The sequence below is a fragment of the Onychomys torridus genome, chromosome 12, assembly GCF_903995425.1.
Source record: "Onychomys torridus chromosome 12, mOncTor1.1, whole genome shotgun sequence".
Taxonomy (NCBI): Eukaryota; Metazoa; Chordata; class Mammalia; order Rodentia; family Cricetidae; genus Onychomys; species Onychomys torridus.
This window is the reverse complement of record NC_050454.1, coordinates 12,210,115-12,224,997: the sequence shown is the minus strand read 5'-3', so window position 1 is coordinate 12,224,997 and position 14,883 is coordinate 12,210,115. Positions and strand designations below refer to the sequence as shown.

The 14,883-nt window shown below is 39.0% G+C and overlaps 1 protein-coding gene across 15 annotated transcripts in view; it reads right to left on the bottom strand.

Moving 5' to 3' along the window:
* Dlg1 (discs large MAGUK scaffold protein 1) overlaps positions 1 to 14,883 on the bottom strand; it is a 206,747-nt gene that overhangs the window by 183,490 nt on the left and 8,374 nt on the right. For all 15 annotated transcript variants that reach the window (XM_036203736.1, XM_036203743.1, XM_036203745.1 and 12 more), the window contains exon 4: positions 1,697 to 1,863. In XM_036203736.1, coding sequence (XP_036059629.1) covers positions 1,697 to 1,863 — 167 coding nt within the window. The remainder of the gene's footprint in view (positions 1 to 1,696; positions 1,864 to 14,883) is intronic.

Here is a 14,883-nt window from a genome sequence, read left to right as displayed (position 1 = left end):
TAACAGTTTTTTAAAGACACAAGTCTTTTAACCTAGGATTAAGACAATAAATATGAAATAGAAAACGAATTGCCTAAGTTTATCTTGCTGCTAAACATATGACTATGATTTACATGAGAGGATAAGAGACCAGCACACTCCTCACAGTTCTGGAGGTAGAAAGCCCAGAGTCCAGGCACATGCCCTGGTAAGGACTTCTGCTTCACTCTCACAGGCAGAGGGAAGACCCAAACTTCGGCATAAACCTTCCTTCATAAAGGCTTTAATTCCACTCATCATGAGCAACAAGCCCCCATGACCTAATCACATCCCTCTCCACTTCTAGGCTAGCGATTGAACCCAGAACCTCAGGCATGCTAGGCAACTTATTTTGGAGGCAACACATTTATTTGAATCATAGCAATAACTACAGACATTTTAAAATTGCACTTGAAATAGACCACAGAATGAACTTATCATTATAGCAAACGATATAGCAACTAAAAAAGTGGGTGGAGGGCTGGAGAGATGGCTCAGAAGTTAAGAGCACTGGCTGTTCTTCCAGAGGTCCTGAGTTCAGTTCCCAGCAACCACATGGCGGCTCACAACCATCTGTAACGAGATATGGCGCCCTCTTCTGGCTAGCAGGCATACATGCAGGCAGAACACTGTACACATGATAAATATGTTTTAAAAAAAGGGAGGAGGGTAGAAAAGGAAATTATCCAAGAAAATATAATTTTAAAAAAGAGTAAAGAAACAAGAATACATAAAAAGAGAAATGTGTAAGGTTTACTAAAGTAAATTATAAATTCAATGTTAAGAAGTTTGACATCCAAAGACAGACTTGCCCAAAACTAGCTAAATAAGGTGGGTCAGTCATTTTCTTCTAGATTTCTTTTTTTCAGCTTTAAAATATAGGAGAGGGATTATATTGTGCTCATTCACACTGCTCTAAAATGCTAATTATATAACAACATATTAAATAAAAGAAAGTGAAAACCTGACTGCTTCATCACCAATGTGCTCCACAGCTGCTACCCACCACCACTTTTCTGACTTATTACTCATCAAACAGAAGCTGATTCAATTTTCTAGGCACAATCTAGTACTAACCAGAAGGGACTAAATCCAATTTAGAGACAACCACTTTTAAATGACTAACGCTTGCTTCTCAGGCAGAATTATCATTACAAAATGCTGCACCATCCAACTCTACTAGCAACAATATAGCACAACCGAAAAAAAGGGCATTACCAATTACCAAGACAGTCATTAAAACTCAAAGAAGTAGGCAGTTTAACTACAGAAAATTGTACAAACCAATGCTGACTGGAAGGAGAGTTTTAATGCAATTCTTCTAGCCAATCTACAGAGAATTCTATTAGTAAGGGCTCAGAACCACAATCACATTCTTTCTCTAGGCAAGAACACCAAAGCAAAATCATCTTTTCAAACTACAATGGCCACATTAATAACTATACAAATGGAGTTTTTTGAGATATAAAACACTTTCTAATATCCTAAAACAAGTACTTCAGACCTCAAACAAGTTACAAACTTTAAGACAGAATCAAGAGATTCTCTACTTTTAAAGACTATTTAACTCTATTCTGTATCTCATTATTAAGTATTTCCACAAAATATCCACCTTTAAAAAATGAAAAAGTTAAGAAACTGATCACTAAAAAATGACTTTGTGAAAACTTTCTCTTACCTCTGTAGGAGGGCTAAGGCTGCTGGGCAAAGTTTCTGAAGTCACAGTAGTGCTTGGAAGGCTCGAGATCGCCCAAGTATTCACAGGCTGAACTGCTTCAGACTGCTTTGAATGATCTATACATTTTGGATTATCAAGTAAGGTCACTTCATAAAATTCTTGAATATCTAGAGATGAAGAAAACAAAAATTTCAAAAGCATTCACATCTCCTAAACTATGCAATGCTAAAACAACACAATTCAAAGGCAACTTCTTACTCTTAATTAGAAAAATAAGTTTACCACACTTTTTGTTGTTGTTGTTGTTTTGTTTTTCGAGACAGTGTGATGATACTGTATTCCCCAAAATATTGTGCACCCTAATAAATTTATCTGGGGTCAGAGAACAGAACAGCCACTAGACAGACATAGAGGCCAGAAAATGGTGGTACTCATACCTTTAATCCAGCATTCCAGAGGCAGAAATCCCTCTAGATCTCTGAGTTCAAGGATACATTAGAAACAGCCAGACAAGGTGACACAAGACTTTAATCCCAAGAAGTGAGCTTTTAATCCCAGGGAATGATGGCAGAAAGTAGAAAGATACATAAGGCGTGAAGACCAAAAACTAGAAGCATTCGGCTGATTAAGCATTTGGTTGGTTAAGCTTTTAGGCTTTGGAGCAGGAGTTCAGCTGAGACCTATTCGGATAAGGACACAGAGGTTTCCAGTCTAAGGAAACAGGATCAGCTGAGAAGCTGGCCATGTGACGTAGCTGTGACCTGTTCTGTCTCTTTGATCTTCCAGCATTCACCCCAATAACTGGCTCCAGGTTTGATTTTATTAATAAGAACTTTTAAGATTCCTGCTACAAGACAGAGTTTCTCTGTGTAGCCCTAGCTGTCCTGGAACTCACTCTATAGACCATGCTGGCTTCGAACTCAAGAGATTTGTCTGCCTCTGCCTCCAAAGTGCTGGATTAAAGGCGTGCGCCACCTCCTCTCCCTCCTCTCTCAGCTCAACTGCATACTTATACCAGTAGGTATATGTTATAGTTACATCGAACCCTGCAGGGCACCATGTGAAGTCCTAAGTATTTTACACTTCAAAAGTCAGCATTCTGGAGAGATGTTCACAGATAAGAGTGCCCAGTGGTTAAGAGTGCCCAGTGCAGAGGGGCTAGGCTCTCCTTCAACTTGGTATGCCAGACTTTGTTGACTACCATGGGAGGCCTTACCCACTCTTGAGGAGTGGATGGGGGTAGAGTGGGAGGGAGGGAGGAGGTGGGAGAAAGGGAGGGGAAACTGGGGTTGGTATGTAAAATGAAAAAAAATTTTTTTTTAATTAAAAAGAGTGCCCAGTGCTCTTGCAGAGGACCTCAGCTGGGTTCCCAGCATCCACGTCAGGGAGGTCACTGCCTAAAATTCCAGCTCCAAGGTATCCAATGCCCTATTGTGGTCTCTGAAGGCTCCTGCATGTTCATGTACACATCACTACACACAACATACATATTCACATAATTAAATTAAAACACATCTAAAAAGTTAAAGCCTCATGGATGGGAGGAGGAGCTGACAAGCCCACCTTAGCTGAATGGGAGGGGAGAGGCAATCTTCTTTGAGGGTATGATGACTGTCAGGTTACCATGTTCCCTCCAGCAGAAGGCCCACACCCATACACATAAAAGCAGCACTAATGAGACTCATTAGGTCATTTAAAAAACTGATTGGACATGAAGGTGGGAAGTAGATAGGGGGCAGAGTCTAGGGGAGATTATAGGACAGATATGATCAAAATACATTGTATACATACATGTATAAAATTTTCAAACAAAATGTATTTTTTAAAAAGGGCTGGGTTACACCGTGGTCTGCTGGCAGTGGTCCAGAGGGTGCCTGGACCGGTCTACTCTGGTGACCAGCCTAGCAAATAACCTAGCTGTCATCACAGAGCCTTTGTCCAGTGACAGATGGAGGCAGATGCAGAGATCCACGGCCAGGCACCAGGCTGAGCTTCAGGAATCAATTGATGAGAGAGAGGAGAGATACTGCAGGCGAGGGATGTCGAGATCATGATGGGAAGATGTGCAGAGATGACCGGCCACACTAGTGGAAGCCCATGAACTGTGGACTGGTGGCTGTGGAGCCCCCATGGGACTGGACTAGGCCCTCTAGATACGGAAGAGGGTTGTTGGTTCAAGCTGTTTGGGGGGCACCCAGACAGGGGTATTGGGATCTGTCCCTGGTCTGTGGGCAGGCTTCTGGAATCCGGTGCCTGTAGTGTGACACCTTGCACAGCCTTGGTGCAGTGGGAAGGGGCTTGGTCCTGCCTAGGCTCAATGTGCTGGGCTCTGCTGACTCCTCATGGGAGACCTGGATGTGGGGATGCGGGGTGACTTTGGGAAAGTGGGCTGGGGGATGGGAGGAGAGAGGGGGGGGTCTGTGGATAGCACTGGAGTAGAAAATTTCTTAAGAAAAATGAAAAAAGGAAAAGAAAAAGAAAGAAGTGCTGGGTTAAAATCCTAAATCTTTTACCAATTTGCTACATGAACAAGATTACTAATTCTCTGATTTGTCTCACTGTAAACTATGTAAGAAGTGAGCATCATAAAGTGCTTAGGTTGTTAACACATAGTGTACTCTTACTGAACAGTGGTTAATAATATCAGTATTACAAATTGTTCAGGTGAATCATTACTAATGTTTTACATCTTTATCATCACTATTCAGACCGGGAATATAAATCCTCAAGTGGTTTTAACTGTCCTTCTAACCAAAGTGAATATATTTTTTAAAAGTTAAGAAAAACCAAAGAACTAGGACACCTCCAACTCCTCTAGTCTGCATATCTAAGAGGAATTGAGAAGCAATCACTTAAAGGTATGAAAAAACCCTGAAAGAAACAAAACAGAAAAGCACAGCATAATGTAAAAGATAAAATTGCTTTGCTCCAGTTAGAATTACTCACACTTACTTAGTATTAGCCCTGGCTACTCACACTGCTTAGTAACACCGAGTGACAATTACCTAATGTTTAGATTTCACACTGTAAGTTCTTTAGTCATTTACTGGTATAATTTAGAATTCTTTAAAAAGCCAGAATTATCTAATAGCCAATATGGGCATTATCCTATATAAATGAACAATAACTATTAATAACATTTAGTATAACTTTCACTTCTTGTTTCTTACTATTTTTAAAGTATCATTATGCCCCACTGGGCAATGAGACAGCTCGGCAGGTAAAGGTGCTTGTCACCAAGCCTGATGATCTCAGTTCAATCTCCAGGACCTCCATACAGGAGGAAAGAACGGACTCCCACATTTGTCCTTAGATTTCCACACTCAAACTGTGGTACATGTATACCCACACACAACTGTAATAAAATTGTTTTGAAAACCCACATCTCATAAGACAGTAGGGACAAAGTAGTTCTGTTTTCAGTTTTAATAAATAGAATTTTAAAACTCCAAGCACTAATTAAAAAATTGTGCTTGTACACTAAAGATGAAATCAACCCATCTCATCAGCTCTTAAAATTATTACTGGGCTGGAAAGAAGGTTCACTGGCTAAGCCAGCTCTTGTAGATGACCAGGGTTTGGTTCCTGGTACCCATGTAGTGCCCTATAATAGTCCTTAACACCACTTGCAGAGGATTCAGCATTCACCACCTTCTTGTGGCCTCTTCACACCCCAGGCAAATACACACATGCTGATAAAACACTCTTACAAATAAAATGAAATCAGTTAAGTCTTTTCTTTTTTTTTTTTAAAGAATATTACCATAGAAAATTGGATATGAAAGCATTTGATGGGCCAAAAATCACTGTATGGAAAACTGACACATAGCCATCATGAAGAAACCAAAATTCAAAATCACCGAATCTCCTATAAGGTATCCACATCAAAATTAGTTTTAACCCCAATCAAATCTTCAGAACTAATTTCTTGTTCACAGGAAATTCCTTGAAAGAAGAACAAGTCAAAAAACAACCAAAAGTCAGCCATTAAAACAAGATCCCAACTTGACACCTAGCTCCTCAGAAAGTCAAAGGCGCGAGAGGGAAAAGGAGTCCCTTCAACATAAGGACTGTTCTGCACTTTGTACGGAAGAAGTAAAGACAGAGCACCAACTGCAGTGTGAGCCTTGACTACTGCTAATGTAGGATGGGGGAGCAGCTAGAAAAGGCAATGGGAGAAATTAGGGAGATACCAACTGCCTTCCAGAACACATCAGGGAATAGCTGTAATGTTTTTATAGAAGTAACTTATGGGGGGGGATTTATGAAGAGTGTGGGGTTTTTTTTTTTGGTTTTTTTTTGGGGGGGGGGGTTTCGAGACAGGGTTTCTCTGTGTAGCTTTGCGCCTTTCCTAGAACTCGCTTTGTAGCCCAGGCTGACCTTGAACTCACAGAGATCCACCTTCCTCTGCTTCCCGAGTGCTGGGATTAAAGGCGTGTGCCACCACCGCCTGGCGAGTATGTATTTTATACATGTGTCATATATATCTTACCCATATTCTCAATTAGTAGCACTTACACATGATACATAATATACATGAGGGTCTATTATATTAGGCCTCCAAGAGCACTGAATGACTATTGAAGTATTAAGTAGACTATACTATAGAGTAAAGCAAACTTTCAAATTTTAAACTCCTATATGACCTTTAATTTTATAATTAACAAAGCATTGTTATAATACCAACACAGTGAAAACCTATACTAGTAATAACCTAAAAACAAAACAAAACTTTCTGCAATGATAAAAATGAATTTGGCTGCATTATCCAAGTTTCAAGCTTTATATGGCTATTAAGCATCTGAAATGTTACTAGTGTGTTTAAGAAGTGAATTTATAATTTTTGCAGACATACTAGCCACCTGGATAGACACTACTATAGAAATCTAGACTACTATCCTTCTAAAGCAGTAACATTATATTTGACATGTATGATCAATGAATAAAGTGTGAATTTTTGGAAATTGTCACAGCATCTTGCTTATCAATTGAAGTTCTCAACTCTAGATTTTATATTCATCTATCAAACAGCCCCTTTATATATGTATATATATGTACATGGATATGTACATGGATACACATGTGTGTGTGCATATATGTATGAAGGGGCTGTTTGATAGATGAATATATACATACATGTGTGGATATACAGAAAATGTAAGTTAAATTGCTTTTGAGATTTTTATTATTTTGTGTGGGGGAGTATTTTGCTTGCATGTGTGTCTGTGCACATGCATGTGGTGCCCTCAGAGGCAAGAAGAGGGTGTCAGATCTCCTGGGACTGGAGTTAGAGACTGTTGTAGGTGTCGGGGTTGAATCCGGGTCCTGTGGAAGAGCGGTCAGTACTCTTAACTGCTGAGGCACTGCCCCAGCTCCCTCCAACAGCCCTTTCTCATTTGCTCTATGTAAACTCCTACAGCCCGAGTATAAAACATCAATTCTCTTTTAACTGTATCAGGGTTAAAGCAAAAGGAGCCGAGTAAACACCACTTAGATTGGCTATTATGAAACAAAATGAGCCCAGCACTCAGGAGGCAGAGGCAGGTGGATCCCTGAGTTCCAGGCCAGCATGGTCTACAAAGCGAGTTCCAAAGCTACAGAGAAACCCTGTCTTGAAAAACCAAAACCAAACCAAACAAACAAAAAATCAGAAGAGCTGTAGTATCCTAGATAAAGAATGTTAAGAGCAGCCTGGCGGTGGTGGCGCACGCTTTTAATCCCAGTACTCGGGAGGCAGAGCCAGGCAGATCTCTGTGAGTTCAAGGCCAGCCTGGGCTACAGAGTGAGTTCCAGGAAAGGCACAAAGCTACACAGAGAAACCCTATCTCAAAAAACCAGTTAGGAGCTCGATAATTAATGAGGAGTTAGGCTATGATATGCTCTCTTACAGACATGGCATGGCTATGGCACACACGAACAACTGCAGGTGCATACATAGGGCTTATACAAGGCTAGCCTATAAAGTCACAGATGGGGTAGGGGATCATGGGGCCCCACCCTGAGGAGCGCCGGGAGAGAAGAAGTCACTGTCTTTGATGAGATAGCCACTGTTAAATTACCCATGCTTTAGTGGTAAACTTCACACCCAGGCCCATGTAAGTGACCCTGGTTAACAGCGGTAGGTCACAAAGCAAAACAACCAACCATCAGTAGTTCACAACTATCTGTAACTCCATACCCAAGGGATCTGATGCCCTCTCTAGACTCTGTGGGCACCAGGCATGCAATGGTACATAGACACGCAGTCAAAATACCGAGACGCATAAAAATAACAATAAATTTTTAAACCCAACAACAGAAATGTCTTTGAAAGAATGAGAAAACTGAAGGGAAAGGCAGAGTGTAACTCAGCGACAGAGCACTTGTCTAGCATATACAAAGCCCTCAGTTTACTTAATATGTGTATATGGAGATATACATAAATATCTTAATTTGTTACACTTAGAAGTTATTTTAATACAGTAAATTGCTGTATTTTAAAACATAAATCTATTATGCTCACCCATCTTTTCAAAATTAGTAAACTCAGGTTTACAGAAAAAATTTATGGAGTTACAGAGGAATCGAAAAGCAAGTAGTCTCCATGTCCTCCCTTCTCGCCCTATTAACATCTTATGTTAGTATATGCTGCATGTGTTCAAACTGACAGGCTTGTCATTCACTGTCATCTGAGGATCACAGTTTATATTAGCATTCAACACTGAGTTAACATGTACATTTGTTGTTCTGACAACATCAATCCATCATTGTGATACCATATACAACAGTTTCACTGCCTTAAAAATCTGTGTGCTTAACTATTCTAATTTCCTCTAGTCCTTAACTGCTGGAAACTACTGATCTTTTTGCTACCTCTCTAGTTTTAGAAATTCTTCCATATCATATATTACCTTATAAATTACATTGACATGAGCATTTCATAGCAAAAGTCTCAAATGCATTCCTCCTTTTTCACCAAATAACCTAGTTTTAGGAATTTATTCCAAAGTAGTCTTTGGAGACTGGCTTCTTCCCCTTGGCAGTACATGTGAAGTTTCCTGTCTTTCTTGTGGCTTATTAAGTTTTATCTTTTTATTGCTAATACTCCATATTATATGGTTCTACTATATTATTTGCTTAACCATTCAAGAACATCTTGACTACTAAATTTTACTAATTATTAATAAAGCTGCTAAAATCATATGCAGGGTTTTTTGTTTTAATTTTCTTCATGCTACACTCTTACCATGGCGCTACATCCCCAACACCTAGATTTTATTGTGTGTGTTTTAAGGAAACTCATGGTTTCCAAGGTGTTGGGTCCGTGGTCACTTGGCTGTGTTTCTGGGCCTGCTATAGAACACTAAAGGGTATAGGAGTGTGTAGCACAAACTATTCAATTATGGTAGACAGGAACACAAGAAAAGGGGGCTATGTGAGGGGTTTTAGTGGACGTGTTTTCAGCTCGTTTGAGGAAATACCAAAGAGCCTAAGAAACTGTTGGGTAATCTGGTGTTAATAGTTTTGAAGAAACTGCCTGAAGAGTCTTCTGACGTGGCTTTGTTCTTCTATATGCCTACTGGCAGTGTGTGAACTCACAGCCTTGCCATCATTAAGTCTTATCAGTGCCATGTGGCTCTATCTATGCTTTCATTTGCTTGGTTTTCAGACACAATTTCGCTCTGTATCCCAGGCTGCTGTAAACTCAAATTGCCACATTGGCTTCAACTTTTTTTTTGGCGGGGGAGTTGATTTTTTGAGATAGGGTTTCTCTGTGTAGCCTTGGCTGTCCTGAACTCACTCTGTAGGGCTGGTCTGAACTCACAAAGATCTGCCTGCCTCAGGCGTGTGCCACTACTGCCCGGCTACACACTGGCTTGAACTTTGACTCAGTTTAGTCATTTTCCTTGGCAGTGCCCTATAGTACTTGATGATGGTGTTTTTTTTTTTTTTTTTTTTTTTTTTTTTTTTTGAAGCTGAGGATCGAACCCAGGACCTTGTACTTGCTAGGCAAGTGCTCTACCACTGAGCTAAATCCCCAACACAGATGGTGGCTTTTTAATATATTTACTTGCTATTTCTGATTACTGTAGTGAGATATTTACATCTTCTGCTCATTTCTAGTAGGTTTTTTTCTGTCAAATCTTACATGCTTTTGTGTTAGGTGCCAGTCTTCTGTCAGATTAATGTTTCACAAATATTTTCTTACTGGTTGTGACTTGTTAGTATTTTTCCACCAAATACAACACTTTTTCATAGATTAAGAATGTTTTGTGTTATGTTAAATTATTACATATTCTTAGGCATGTTAAATTATTACATATTCTTAGGCATGTGTTCAGGCTCTTCTTGCGCCTGACTTAATACTAGCCTTAGTTCTTAGCTTGAGAAACACTGAATGATTTGTGAGGTGTTTCTGTTTAGGATGACACACACGGGTTATCATCCAAAACGGTAAAGTTTCTCTTTCTATTTGAAAATGCCCATCCTTCTATATCTTACTCTCCTGCCTCAGCTCCCTACCTTTGGGGCTATTTCTGAAATGCTGTACTTCCTCTTCCAGTGTCAGCAAACTATGAAAGTAACGAAGGCAATGAAAATCTTTTACATAAAGACTTCTGAAATAAGTGACTTAGTTTCCACAGACACCTTTCAGGGATCAGCGCTACAGGCATCTTTACTACTGAGCCATCCCAACCTCTAAAAATGTTTAGAGCTTTAATTTTTTTCATTCATACATTCAAGCTGTTTGTGAACTTCTGATCTAGATCTCTGTTTAGGAACTGCACTTGCAGGAACCCAGTTTAGTCTAAAATCAGGGGAGCGCTTTCCGACTATGAACGGAGAGTAGGGCTAGGCTGTGCGAAGACACCCAGGAGATTGCAGCAGGGTTTTCAATTGTGACTCATTTAAGCATGCCATTTCCTCTAAGTCATGTTTTAGCATTCCTGCATAGTCTTCTATAGGTTTTTTTGCTAGCATAACACCATTTTCACAGAAAAATATTTTCAGAGTAATAAACAAATGTAATGTTATTTTAATTATATTTGTTATGCACATCTGGGTGAGCCGTCCGCGCACCTTCAAGGAAGTTTGGAATCATTCTCAATCTATAAGCATCAATCATTTTCACCATTGTCCTCACTCATTTTCTTTACATTTTCAAAGTAAAAATTCAAATAAATGGTACCTAGGGTTACTGAAGGACTGTTACTTTACACTGGGTAATAAATGTGGTAATTTCTGAGAAAACTGTATTGAGACAACTTTTGAAGCATTAATTATAAATTATTTTCTCTATAGTTAGTGTTTTCACAGTGTATATATAAAATTATGAGCAGTCCCTATTGACACTGAATATTGAAACACATGAATAGACCAGAACTGAGAAAAAAAATTAATGTGGTCAAGTTAATTGTTAGTTTCTGGTGATGTAACCTTTACCTTGCTAAACAACTTCCCTTTCAATTTTTTTTCAAAATTTGAATACATATTTATTTTAAAAAATTTAAATATATAATTAAGTTGTTACAGCATCGTAAACCATAGCCATCACACATTTATTAAAATACACCTTTTTAGTGCATGTGCGTGTGTATGTTGTAAATAAATATATGTGTGTAGCTAGGGATTAAACACACACAGAATGTTTTTTAAAAGTCTTGAATGTAGGTGAATGCTTTCATAAATGATGGAGATAATAATCTTGAGATTAAAATATAAAGGACAGCCTTTCCTGGTATGATACCACCTACCTATCTACTGATAAATCTAACCATAAATAAACATGAGTTTTTAAGATCCAAGTTTAAAAACACGTAACAAACAAGGGCAGTTATTTGTGATTCACCTGCCAACAGAGTTGATATGCCTAGTGTTAATTTTATAGTAAGGAAAATAGTAATATAGTAATTTAAGTAAAGGAAAAAGAGAGTAGGAGGAAGTACAGGGACATGAACAGATAATTCACAAATTAAAACATCAAAATAATATATCCCATAAATCAAGAGATGTTAAAAGATATATAATATTTTATATTTAAGGCAAACTAGTCATTCTTCTATATACTGCCTAAAATATTACACTGATATAACATCAGTAAGAGTATTTCACAAATTACAAGAAAAGCCTTAACATGTACACCCCTTTTCACCTAGTAGTTAACATCAGACAATTTACCCTATGGCTACAATAAAGAATACAAAACAACAACAACCCACACATGTATGGATGATGTACACACTTGTATGCCTATGAATACAATGTTTATCAACTCATATAAAAAATTAACTTAAGCCGGGAGGTAGTGGCACATGCCTTTAATCCCAGCACTTGGGAGGCAGAGCCAGGAGGATCTCTCTGAGTTCGAGGCCAGCCTGGGATACCAAGTGGGTTTCAGGAAAGGCGCAAAGCTACACAGGGTTTCACAAAAAACAAACAAACAAAAAAATAATTTAAAAACCTTGTTCCTGGAAGGTCATTAACAGAAAAATCTATGTTATGTAAATAGTCATTTAAGATGGCAGAAATCTGGTATAGAAAGAAATCTTGACAAATTTTGGGAAAAATAAAAATAATTATGTATGGTGCAGAGAAATTACACATTTATACAAATTCAACTGTAGTATCCCAACACACTCAAGAGCAATTCTACCTGTCAGCCCACCAAGTAACACATGCACTCAGAAGACCGCTCCCTCTAACAGTCTTAGTTCTCATCTGCCTCTGACAGTGTGAGCATCCTGCTGGATCTCACTATACAGGGATTCTTTAATTCTTTTTAATACAAGTCGCTTAAACAAGTCAACCATTCCATGTAGTATTCAATTAAAGAAATTGAAACAATTATGCCACAGGGGGAAAAAAAACAAACTTTGTAATAGTCAATAAGCAATAGTACTAAATTTCTGAAAGATTTTCTGGGATTATTTTAACTAGATATAGCTTTTCATCTTATATAATAATTTTATATTTTTTAAGATTTACTTTGATTATTTTTGAGTGACTGTTAGGTGTATGTTCATGTGTATTAAAGTAGGTATGTGCGTATCTCTTTGGAGATGGAGATACAGGCCCTTGTGAGCCACCTGATGTAGGTGCTGGGAACTTAAGCCAAGTGCTTGGCAAGAGCAGCATGTGCTCTGAACCTCTGAGCCATCTCTCCTGTCTCTCCTTACATGCCAACTTTGAGCAATCAGTTCTCACACAGGAAACAGTTTAACTGTTTTGTTTGCAAAAGATGTTTACAGGTACAGATAGATACACAGAATAACATTTACTTGTATTTTACAAAACTACAGTTGTCTGACCTTCAATGTTTTAGAAGGAGCATGTATTATCTTTGTAACAGATCCATTTTGGAGGGCTACAGGGCAGGCCACTAGAGAGCAGGATGACAGTGACCTACAGCCTGCACTGCAGAAGGAAACCATCTACCAGTTCATCTCACAGCAAAATGTTAAGAGTCAACGATACTTAGCTAACTTCTAAACAAGGTGTAACACCACTGTAAACACCATGTGGACTCCCAAAGAAAAGAAATATGCTATGAAATTTATATTACTATAAAATGTAAGTATTTTGTATTTCCCACACTAGAAACATGGTAGATATTAAACTGGGGCATTAAAGTAAGTTACCTCCAAGCTTTAGACATCATTTGACTAACACACGAATACTCCTTCGAAAAGCGAAAGGCTGGTATCCCCAAGGTGAAGATCAATCTAGTGCTCAAGAAACGAGGCATGTCATAGAAGACACAAGAGCGTAAGGACACCCCGAGCTACATCTGAGACAGTCTAACATCAAAATCACTAGAAGGGTGAAGAAGGACAACCAGTGAAAGCAATGTCTGCAAAGGCCATGGCAGACACAGAAGGCTTCGGATTACAATAAAGTGTCAAGTGCTGCTGGACAGTGATGGCACACGCCTTTAATCCCAGTGCTCAGGAGGCAGATCTCTGAGTTCGAGGCCAGCCTGATCTATAGAGTGAGTTCCAGGACAGCTAAGGCTGCACAGAGAAAGCCCCATCTCAAACACCAAAGGTGGGGAATGGGGGGTATGGGGATGAAGAGGTGTGGAGTGTTGCTATTATGTAACTATCACTTTTCAATAACCACAGTAACAATTACTTCAACTAAGAATCATCCATGGTGTCTCTTCCACATGTGCTTGTAAGTGCAAGGGGAAGATCTTTTTTTAAAGGAGGTGTCAAGGGGGATTATTCAAAAAGGTCAATGTTGGAGCTCCTTGGGACATGGAGGCAGGAAGATTTTATATTCAGGGTCTGCCTGGGCTACAGAGCAACTTCAGGGGCCCTCCTGTCAACATAGCAAGACACTGTCTAAAATTTAAGACATTTTAAAAGGATCTCCTCTCTCCTCTCCTCCCTCTCTCCTCTCTTCCCTCCCTCTCCTCCCCCCTTCTCTCCTCCTCCTCCTCCCCCCTCCTCCAACTAACAGTAATATCCAGTCCTGGCCTATGTCCTGTACAGAGCAAAGGTTCCATCCTGCATAGAGGAAATAGCTTAGAAGCGGTTACAGATGCTTTTACAGCTCTGCTAGCCCAAGGTTCAAAAGAAAATTCATCCAGATCCAGCAACATCAAAACAATGCTGCAGTGCTGGGGTGGGAAAATATACAACTCAGCTTTATTAAATCAAAACTACGACATGAAAAGTTCATAAAATTCTCTTAATTCCAGTCTAATCCATATCCTGTTTTCCTGCTCAAACCTACTACGCAAATACAAGTTAATAGCAGGCTAGAATGTAACCTCAGTTATGACAAAAACCACAATTTTGACATTTTACCTACAGAGAGTGCTAAGTTCTCAAATCCTGTTTATAAAAATCATTACCAACAATCTCCTTGAAAATGGTATTTTAAAAATAAATAAATAACCACTGACCCTACAAACCAGCGTGTCTTAAACTTCTTATTATGGTTATTACAATTAATGTAATAACAACGAGCATAATGACAAGGAGTATTTTAATTAATGAAGCAGAAGATTCAAAGGTCCTGGATTCAAAGTAGAGTTCAATTTCACACACTACATGAGTATCTGGGGGTCCATGGACAAAAGTAGCTATTTCTTAGCGCCTCAGACTTGAGAATCCATACAATGGTAAAATCACCTCCTTGGTGAATATACCTCACAGGACTGAGGACTAAGTGAAATGTTTGAAATGTAGCCATTATTACTT